Source organism: Tetrahymena thermophila (genome assembly GCF_000189635.1).
Source record: "Tetrahymena thermophila SB210 genomic scaffold scf_8254549, whole genome shotgun sequence".
NCBI classification, from domain to species: Eukaryota; Ciliophora; class Oligohymenophorea; order Hymenostomatida; family Tetrahymenidae; genus Tetrahymena; species Tetrahymena thermophila.
Window position 1 is genome coordinate 104,283 of NW_002476320.1, and position 11,601 is coordinate 115,883.

An 11,601-nucleotide genomic window follows, 5' to 3' on the forward strand; every position below is an offset into this window, starting at 1 on the left:
AAATATATTTTTTTAATAAGTACTAAACAAACAAGAGTTTTTTTTCTTTGATATTTATTAATAAAAAAACAAATAAAGAAATAGCTTATTTTTTATATAGAGCAACTTGCAAAAGTATCAGCTTTCCCCTTATATTTTCGCTATTAATAAAGAGAATAAGTAATAATATCCTCTATTTTTTTTCAATGAGGCTCACTATAAAAATATTATCATCACTTTTTACATTATATTTATTTTAAAATTAAATAACTATATTTTTAAGGTTAAAAAGAAAATTTTAAAAATCAAAAAATAATAAATTCTGATCAACATTACAAAAAACAAATAATATACTAATAAAAAAAAAATATATTTAAAATAAATCTTTAGATATTAAAAGAATGATTTCATTCTTATATAGAATCTACATCATCTATACCTTCATTTGCTGGTATTTTGACTTACTAAATTTTAGAATCTTATATTGAATCTACTTCATCATTACATTCATTTGGCGGTACTTTAGTTTATATAATTTGGCTTTCTTCTATAGAATCTACTTCATCAGAGTTATTGTTTGCAGGTACTCTTGTGTTTTAAAGTCCACAATCTTACATAGAATGTACCTCATCTTCATAATCTTTTGCAGGTATTCTTATGTTTTAAACTCCACAATCTTACATAGATTGTACCTCTTCTTCATAATCCTTTGCAGGTATTTTTGTGTTTTAAAGTTGACTATCTTAGATAGAATGTACTTCATCATCACAATTCTTGGAAGGTACTCTCACATTTGAAACTTTGTAATCTTCAGTTGATTCAATAGTGTCAATGTAATCATTTGCTAATACTCTTATTTATTAAACTCTTTCTCTTTAATTAATATCTTATTCTTTAACTTAGTCCTATTCAGTTTATTCATATTTTGAATAATTCATACTATGAACACGATCTAAATTTAATAGAGAGTATTCTTCTGTCTATTAATCTGGCTTATTAGTTTATGCTTAATTTTCTTCTTCTTCAATATTAATAGGTACATGTTACTATTTGGATATAGCCTAACTTTATTATATAAACTCATTTACATCACCTTGATTTCCATTCTGATTATAGTTCTAGCTACACTTTTCTTCTTCATCAAATTAAGCTTTTCCTTAAATAGCGCGGGGATCAATTTTGCTTTCAGCACTAGATGTCATTTGTAAAGAGTCAGATTATTCTAATATACTCTTATTTTATAGAGCAGAGTATCTTTAGTTTTTAGAAAAAATATTATTAAACTTATTATCATTCAACTCCACAGGTGATTGAATACTCTAGCAATTATCATTGCTATCTTAAATTTCTGAAGTTTAAAAACCTTAAGCATTAGTTTTACTTGCATAAAGATGAAGCTTAAATCTTTCACTTTCATTAAATCTGTTTGATTTTGATAATCTCTTTTGAGAAATTTTTTCTTGATGTGACATTTATTTTATCTAAGATGACATTAAGAGATTACATGATCCTTCGTCAATATTTCTTTATGTTTCTACTTATGATCTTATAGTATTCTCTAATTTTAAAAGCTAGAAATTCATATTTTGGTTTGGGAATTACTTTTCAAAATGTTGCTATTTGTAACTTTTGAGTAAATTAATGTCTTTTAATTTTGCTTAATTAGTATTTAATTAATTCAACTAAGGAGCATTTAAAGTGCGCTAAGATAAAATCATATTTTAGCTTGATTGATTCATTTTGCTTTCTTACTTTCTAATTTCTTACTCATTTAAAAATTCTACAAGATTACCTCCAAGCAATTATTGTCTTGCTTTTTTCCAAACTAAAAGGTGTCTTATTGAACTATTAAAAGTATTTTTACTAGAATATTTAATTAGGAAAGGGAAAACTGTTAGCAGGCACTTTTTCAAGTTATAATATAATTTATAGAAATACCCTTTCAAAAATTATTTTATTATCCAAAGAATAATAAAAGATTATGCGCAACTATTAACAATCACAACTGCATAAAAAACATAAGATTCGTTAGGTTATGCAGATTAGTTGACAATAATACCTGCAAACATCAACGCGGCTATCATTAATTCTGTAAATAGTTCAACTTTATAAAGTTAAACATTAAAATGAGGCTTGATTCTTGAAAGTAATTAAATATAGGCAATCTGCACCAAAAAACCAAAGATAAGTTTGTTATCTTTTTATTTATAAAAATTATTTTTTTATCAAATTTATAATCGCTTTTAAAAAATGAATGTTTACCTAAAGGATTTACATACAAAGTTAATACAGCAGTGACGAGAAGTCTTTTATAGCTTTTTACGAAATCCCAAAAATAGAATTTAGGTTTATACTCATTATAAAGATGCCCATATTTTTCTCTAAAGCTAACTTAATCTAAATCTTATTTCTTTTTGTAAATTTTATGGAAAATATATAAAGGAATGACAAATATCCAACCAATAAGCCCTGGAATACCAATATATTTCATAAATTTTAAGTGAGTAGGGGTAAAACATTTATAAGTAATGTCACTGATTATATAAAATTGGCCATCAATTTCCCTACAAGACATCATACTTAATAAGAGAAAGATTATGCTATTTTATGTAAAAAAGAATAAATAAGATGCACCGTAAATGAGCAAGACTTGAACAGATCTGCGCCTATATACTCCATAAGAAATAATTATTAAGTATATGAATATGAGATAAATAATTGGGATAGTTAAAGACCATAGAGTTCTTAAGTAAATAATAGATATCTCCTTAACACTATGGAAAATGCAATCTAAAGAGTAAAATAAATTTGTTGAAGGCATTCCTATTTTTATTTATTTTATAAACTAATATTAGCAATTGATATTAATAAAATATAAATTACCAATTGTGCTAGATAAAATTCTTGTACCGTATGGGAAAGAAAATTCTAATTAAGCATATATAACTCCAGTCACTTACAAAAAGTTAACTAAAGTTTTTAAACCGAAGGACTATTGATTCCAAAAAGCTGATTTACTTACACTAACTAATTGTAATTTCCTAAGATAGTAACTTGTGGCAATGCATCTACTAAAGTGAAGGAGAGATAGTAAGCTTATTAGAATAAATACAACCATAAGGCATAAATTTATGAATAAAAATGTGTAATATGGTTTGTGTTTTAAATCAGAGCAAGGGTAGCAGTTATAATTTCCATCAGTAATATATGGTTCTCCCCATACATTTCCATATACATCACATTACTCACAAAGAGGGCCATAATGTCCTTAAATGCAATAATTTTTGTCTTCATGAGGAATACAGTTATTTGGATTTCTTTAACAACTAATAATAGTATCTGTTTGATTATTTATTCTCCAATGACCTTCATTTAGCTATATAATATCTTTTTCACACTCTCGAGCATTACTAGGACATTTTAAGCATACACTATCACCTTTTATTTTTAAAATTAAATATATTTTGATTGAAATAGATAAAATAAAAACTTGTTTTTTATATTAAAACAAATGATTTTGTGAAATTTTATTATATTTTACTCTGTGTTGGAGTTCTTAAAAAATAAGTACCCCTTTAGCAAACATAACATTAATAAACATTATCAACAATTTAGTACACTTCCCCAGCAAGGCAAGCTCGAGTAGAAACATAAATTAAACTATAAAGTCTATTTGAATCTAAATTTTTATTAAAGTTAAATTGAAGAAAGTATTTAATAAATGATAAGTTATTTACTTGCTTAATCAATAGTCCTGGATGTCTAATTAAATAAAGTTATCGAGCTTGAAGCTATTTTCACAATATTAGATGTCTGAGGATTAGTTACAATAGTCATACCAGGTATTTTAAAAGAATTACTTAATGAAGAGAAATCCGTGTAGTCAGCTGTGTATTTACCAAACACTTTTAATTAATCATCATATAAAGGCTCGATTTTTAGTTGAATATTTTTCAACATATCTACAACTTCTGGATCATAGGATTACTTTGTTACTGCTCTAGGATCAAAAGTTATTGGATTATTTTCTTCATCTAAAATTTATAATTCTAAATCTATACTTTAACCACTTCTATGGTTTCCTATTTAATAAGATGACATGACAAATTACTATGAGACATCTTCAGGATTAAATTTGCTGCTAAGAGATGATAAATTAAAATATTATAAATTAGGGTATAATATTGTTATATTTTGTAGGTAAGAGCCAATATTATTTCCAAAAATTTGAGCTTTGTTTTTTGATATAACATTCTATGAATTCTAAAGTAATCTGCTTTACTTTTCATTCAGTTAACCTTAGTAATCTATTAAATCACATTATAAAATCCTCTTTTAATTGTCTATTATTGGCTTAATAGAAGTGTATTTTATTCCTCCACCTATAACAGCTTAATTTTATTAAATAAGGGTTGACTCTATTTGAACATTAGAATTTTAAAGATAAATTGCTCCACCATACACTCCAGCATTATTGTTTAAAAATTTAGATTGCTTGATCAATATACTTGAACTTGGGCATTCTAAAATTGATAAAGCACCTCCTTTCTGAGCAGTATTATATAAATATTGTACATTGTTAATTATATGGTTACTACCTTAGTAAATCAACATGACACCTCCAGTACATTAGTTGCAACTTATTTATTAAAATGTAGAGTTCTAAATCGAAATCTAATATGTTTAGTTTAGATTTATTAAGCTACTACTGATCTGATTGATATTATTAGCTTTAACTTCTTCTAAATTTACAGTGTTTTCTTCAACTAAAACTTTAACTCCTAGAATTTAGTAAAAGTTAAATGATTATAATAATGACATCTAAGAGCTATTATAGAGTGTAATGTTATTTAAAGAACTAGTTTTTACTCCTTCAAATTATAATAGATATGTTTATTAAGTAGAGTTTATATTTTAGAAATAGCTATCTTATATCTAAAAGTTAGGAACAAATTCTAAGAGTATCAATTAGGTTTGTTCAGAGTTAGTTATGCTAACATTTGAAAAAGAAACATTCTAAATGATGAGAGATTAAACATTGTAAAAGTAAAAAAAGGTTGGGTCAGAGCATTCCAGAGTTAAGTTTTAAAAAATTAAATTTGTGATAATTACCTTCTAAACATTTTAAAACGCCAATAAAGGAGTTTATCTCTGAAGATCAAAATTGCTTAAAGATAGATTATTTAAAATAACAGTATCCATATTATTGAACAAAATTTGAGAAAATGGATTTTAAGAGTTTTGATTAAGATTAGAATAATCTAAAACAATTTAATCGAAAACTACTTCTTATATTATTGGATTAAACTAAACTATTTATGTTAATTAACTCATATCAAATGTAAAGCTTTGAACCCTCAAACTAGAATAACTATAGTCCTTGTAACTATTTTCTTTAAGCAGGAGGGTATTAACAGTATTTATATTCTAGCTCCTATAAGCAAAAGTTATTTTCCTATTCATATTTATGCTACTGAAATCAGTCTATGTTAATTACTTTTTAAAATTAGATTATTAATAAATTTTTTTTTTTTTTTAATTAAATATTTCTTACTTCAATTCTTATTTCTGAAGGGTTTGCTTTCTCTTGATTAAAACTGAAATTTAAATCTTAGAGCATTTACAAAAACTATTTATAAATTTTAAATATTTGTATATATTGAGTTAAAAAGGTAAATTTACTTGATACTAGTAGGTTGAAGTCGATTCTATGAAACAAGAATTTATTTGACTTAGTTATTGAGATAAACTTTACAAATAAATGAAGTCTTTAACAATTTTATCATCGCAAAGGACTAATATGTTAATCTGATAATTATTTGTTGAATTAACTATAGTGTAATTAAGTAAATTAGGTGCTATGCAGGAGTGTTAATAAATATTTGTTAATTTCTATTATGAATATGAAAACAGTGAGATTATGTTTTCTTATTGGAAAAAGAATAAAGAAGTGTTTGGTATGGGTGAATTTGCAACAATTATTTTCCTTAAAGTCTTAAATTATACTGAATTTCTAAATGTATAGTTTAATGAAAGACTGAAATTATAGACCATTATTTGATAAGGTGAAAAAATGAAAATTTATTAAGAAATAAATGAAATTTTCAATGCAGATGATCTCGAAAAACTAGGAATCTAACCAATAAAAGTTACACTTTGTAATTATTTCACTGTCGTGTTAGTAAAATTATATGTGTAGAAATTTATTATTGGAATATTGTTGGGAGGGATCACAAAAGAAGAAAACATTCCTGATATTGGCTCTATATTAATCTTAAAAATTTATGTATTCAGCTAGGGTAACTAAATAGCATTTTGAGTGATATTAGAAGGACCACTTAGTAAAATGCTATTTTTATCAAATATGTAACAACTTCCGCTCATCATAGTGATGAAAAGAATGTTATTAGAACTATCAAAATAAATTTTATATAAAGTATCACCAGAAGGTGAAAACCATTTTTAGAGGACCTACGAAGTGTAATTAAATCTGTAAAGATTATTTTAATAAGTTTGTATTATTATTTATTGGATATCTGGAATTTAGATTATAAATTTAGCTCTTTCTTAAATTGCTACTATTGTACCTATCTGACTTAAGTTAGTAAGATTGTATTAGATTAAATTTCCAGAGTAACTTATAGCTATTAATGAACTTGGAAGGAAGATAGCTTTATCAACTTCATAGAGTTGGCTAAATACAATCTAAAAGCTTGAATTAATTTAAACTATTTAATTCTAATAAATAACATAGAAATAATTATCTGTGATAAAGAAGTATTTTATGGTTAAATTTAAACTCTTTGGATTAGTGCTTATAATATTTGTTATTTGGCTTGAATTACTATTTAACATCCAGCTTTGGCTTTTACTATCAAAAAAGTAAAGAGAATTATTTTGAAATAATTTTAATTTGCTAACTCTGTTTGGAAGTATTGACTTAAACTATTGCTGAGGATTTAGCATAGCTTCAATTTACATAGAACTTTTTTTTTTAAATAATTAAAATTTTTCATTAGTTAAGTGAGTTATTTATTTTAATAAATTTTGAAAAAAAAATAAAGGATTATTACGTAATTGTTGAATTGCTATATATTATTAAATTTGCTGTTTCTTTTATTAGTATTTAATTAGTGAGAGGGTAATTAAATGCGTTTTGAATATTGTTAAATAATCCAGATAACTAATTATTTAACAAATCATAAATAATAATAATTCTTGGATTTTAATCTTTGAATATTATTAAATTATTTGTATCTTAGTCTATCATAGCTCTGATAACCATACCTTATTAATTTTTATCTTAATAAGGGACCTCACTTAACTATAAACCTGTATCAATTGAAAATATAGGAATTTTAGGACTACATTATCCAGCAGAACAATCACTCCAAAATATTAATTGTCTTAAGTTGTAAGCAACAAGAAGGTCAGTAATTAATGGATTAAAAGTGTTTATTACATATAAAATGTTTAGTTGATTTCTACTCAGTACTGTCAAGGTTCTTAACTCATAAATAAATGACCATTCATATGAAAATTTTGTTGTTAACTTAACTATATCTTACGAGCCTATCACTCTTGATTTATACTAAAAAGCTTTGTTTATAGTTGTTGTATTCTGCCATTAATATATGTCGGTGAAGGCTTCATTAGATGCCATTATAATGTACATATACTAGTACTAAAAGTCATAATTTATTTAGTACAAAATTATAGTCTAAGGAATTTGGATGAAAAAATAAACATTATTAACTAAATCATGAATGTATATTTTATTTAAAGTATTTGAAGATATAAGATAATGAATATCTTACAGTAAAAGTAATTAACTAACTTAAAATTGTAAAGCCTACTAAGATTACTAATTCGGAATGCTTTTGAGGTCTTAAATATGGTATGAAATATTGTAGATTTATGCAAAATTTTAAATATTCCAAACAATTATTTAAAAGTCTGTAGATTAACTTACTAAAATACCGTTTATAGCATCTATTTGGCAAGTAAGGATAGGGGATTTGTGTTGAATAGGATATTAATCTAATTGACCTGAATTGATTCTCCATTAAATTATAGTATTATTTGAAAATAAAACGACTATTTCTAGTTATTCATTGAATTGAGCAGTGAAGGGCTTTTGATTAGGAGTTGAGAATTATTTAAGTAGAATTAGACTTCTTGAATCAACTACCATTAAATTAACCTTATTTATGAAAAAAAATTAATAGTAAAGTAAAAATTAAGAATAATCTTACTCCTTAGAATATGATAAAATAATTTTTAGATTAAGAATAAAAAAATTATTGTGCATTTGTATAATTTCCTAAATTAATTCTAAAATTAAGAATAATCTGACTCGCATAGATATCTCCATTTGAAAATCCTACATAAAGTATTAGTTTACTTTCATCGACTTAAATAAATGTGATTGTTTAATTAAAGGCGACAACATGGTTCAATTCATAATTGGGTAAAGTCATTACATAAACCTTATTTTTTAAATTAAAAATTAATAAAGTAAATTTACTATTAAAATCTTTAAATAATTATAAAAAAAAGTTTTTATTTTATTTACAGTATTCTGAGCTGTATTAAGCAGAGGTTTAACATAGTAATAAAATATGTTTTTATTAGTTGTTCCGCAAAAAGGTGTAATAAATCCTGTAATTATAAAATCAGATAAAAAGGTTCCTACTTGGTTACTTAGAATTACATCCTTAAAAGCTGTATACTATAGCAAAGTATATCCATTAGAAGGATGATAGCAAAAACTCTTTAAAGGTCTTGTGCTAGTTTAGTAGCTTGTAATATTTTTTTGAGTGGTAAAGTTATAGACTAAAACATTATAATAAAGGTTAAAGGCAATCACTTTTGTTGAGCTAAAATATTGAGCCTTTAAATATGAGTTGTAATATGTAGAAGTTGAATATATTGAAGAGTACATAACCTAATACGCTGCAGTTGTATTTGTGAGCTATCTGATCATAATTCTATCAGAAAGAAGGTATATTATCATCTGACTACCCCAAAGTGAGTTATCATAACTTACATAATACAATGTTTAAGATGAAGTATATGTCTCATTAACTAATAAACTTTGTTTGCTGATATCAAAAATTTTTAATTATCTTGAGTGCTAAATAAGTAAAATATTTTATTATAGCAAATAATTAACAACAGTACTCAAAATATTAATATCAAATCTATAGTCAGAAATAAAAGTTAATGAGTAAGTATTTCTTTGCCATATACTAATAAACTGATCAGTGCTACTTTAGTAAATTACATAATAGTACCCTAAATCAGAAATAGTTATATTTTTTGCCATTAAGCAGCTTTACAAATACTAATTTTGCAAGCAGGAAGGATGGTATTAGGTTAATATATGAAGGTAACTTAAATCATCTATGTTTGTTAACTCATAAATTCTTAATGAGCCATCATCACTAGCAACTACTAGTTGTCCATCAAAATTTGGATCTATTGCCATTTAATTAACGTTGTTAGAAGAAAAGAGTTAATAATAGTTAATATTAGATATTTAACTTGATTATTACAGTGTTTATACTTTCTATGCTTGCATTTATTAAGAATTAGCTTGGTTAATAAACATACTATAAATGTAAAACTCATATAGCTATTGGTTATAGTAGTTTATTGCCACAAAATTTTAACTATCAGGGCTTGAAGAGGCACCATTAGCAATTTAAACTAGTGAATTGTTCTGATAAATTGATATATTAAAAGTCATATTGTTTCTAATATACAGATATTGAAAGTTATAGTCAATGTAAAACGTAGAATTCATATTATTAGTCTTAAGTATATTAATTGCAGATGTTTAATTCAAAGCTTACAATTCATAATATTAAGTTAAACCTGCAGCTATGAAGTATAGTGGAGAATTGAGAGATCCTATGTCAATAATTTTTAGGGTTTGCAGTGGAAACTAGGATGAGATATTTTAAATTTAGCAAGAAGAGTCTCCTCTCCAAACTCCTAGATTAGTATTGTTATCACCAAATAGAACAAGTTTGTCATGAACTGGAGCAATATTGCTAATAATAGTAGAAGTATTGCAATATTGATTAATTTAAGAAATTGTATTATTTTATCTATTGATTTAGATTTAAAAGAATCCTTGTTATTAATAAGAAGTAAAAAAGATAGAGTTTATTCCTCTATAAATTTGCATTTGACCTTACTGTGTAGTTTAAGAAAATTAATTTATTTATAGCGAGTTACTATTTGAAGAGGCCTACGTAATTGTGAAGATAGTAAAAAGCTATTCAGATTAATCTTAAAGGATAAGATAATCTTAGTCAAGGTAGACTACGTATTTAGTACTTAAAGCATAATTTGAAAATAAATCAGTCCTAAGGATTTTCCAGCTTTATACATCCCAAAAGTTGAGTTGAGTCTATGAAGCTGTAATGAATATATTATTTGCTGCATCAAAATAATACTTCTAAACATAATCGCTTAGCTACTGTACCTCACCTTTAAACTATAGGTTAGTATCGTAAATTCTTAGAAAATAGGACTGGATATTTGAAACGGTATTGTTTGTCAGGCAAAAAACAACAAATTACTAAGCAACTAAAGTTGCTGAAATAATTTATTTTTGATTGTTTCCTATTTCTTTGATAGCTGGACATTTTTGGCTTTAAAGGCAGACAAAATAGTCATCAGATTCATAATAACCATAGTTACATAATGGTTAACATTTTTAAGTGTTTTAGTCCAAATAGTAGCTATTCTCAGAGCACTGTGACTAGCAAAGACCAGTTTATTTGTTAAGTAGAAATCCTTATTAGCACTGCAGGCAATTTCCAAGCAGATCGCATTAAGAACACATAAACCCGCATTAAATTTGCTGTGCAATTACTTTATATGTAAATATAAAGAGATAAAGAGCTAAAACAATATTCATATCAATTATTAGATAGTAATAGTAAAATTAGTAATTATAATTATTATTTTTATTTAGCTTGTTATTTGCCTCTTTTTTATTTGATTGAAACGTACAAGAATAGAAGTTAAAACTTTTAAAAAACCTATCCATTAGAAAACCAGTTAATTAATAAAGAAGGATAATATTAGATAGTAATAGCGAGATATAATTGATTTTGTTAATAATACATGAGCAAAAATAGTTAATTACCAATTTCTAAACAAATTATTATTAATTCCTATCATTTCAAGTTTGATCAAATAAATTTTGTCAAATCATATTAAAAAACATATTGTATTTTTAAACAATAAAAATTTTAAATTACATAAATAGTCTTTAGTAGTATAATTAAATTTTTTTTTGTACTTTTAAATAGCCAATCATATTTAAGATTGAGGCTGAATTTTTCTTTATTATATAATAATGAATGATGTAACATAATGAGAAAAGAGATATCAGCTTTCAAGCAAGAAATAAATAATTAATAAAACATAAAAAATATTTAAAAAGGATCAATATTAACTATGAAATATTAAGTATAAACAATTAATAGATTTATTATTATATTATTTTACAATTATTATAATATCAAAATATGGAAAAATGGTATTTGAGTTATCAAAATAAAAAAAACTTGAAAATAATAAGATTAAAGAGTATTTAACTAT

At 24.7% G+C, this 11,601-nt stretch overlaps 1 protein-coding gene across 1 annotated transcript; it reads right to left on the minus strand. All coding sequences in view use genetic code 6, as the record gives it.

The window, feature by feature from the left end:
- Positions 1 to 386: 386 nt before the first annotated feature.
- Positions 387 to 10,912, minus strand: TTHERM_00777100 (transmembrane protein, putative; the record flags this gene model as incomplete). The annotated part of the gene is made up of 10 exons (XM_001021245.3): positions 387 to 2,176; positions 2,242 to 2,802; positions 2,863 to 3,417; positions 3,521 to 3,658; positions 3,717 to 5,475; positions 5,534 to 5,608; positions 5,662 to 6,964; positions 7,053 to 8,182; positions 8,235 to 8,468; positions 8,555 to 10,912. 10 exons carry the CDS (start codon positions 10,910 to 10,912, stop codon positions 387 to 389), a joined length of 9,903 nt encoding a protein of 3,300 aa, XP_001021245.2.
- Between the last annotated feature and the right edge of the window lie 689 nt (positions 10,913 to 11,601).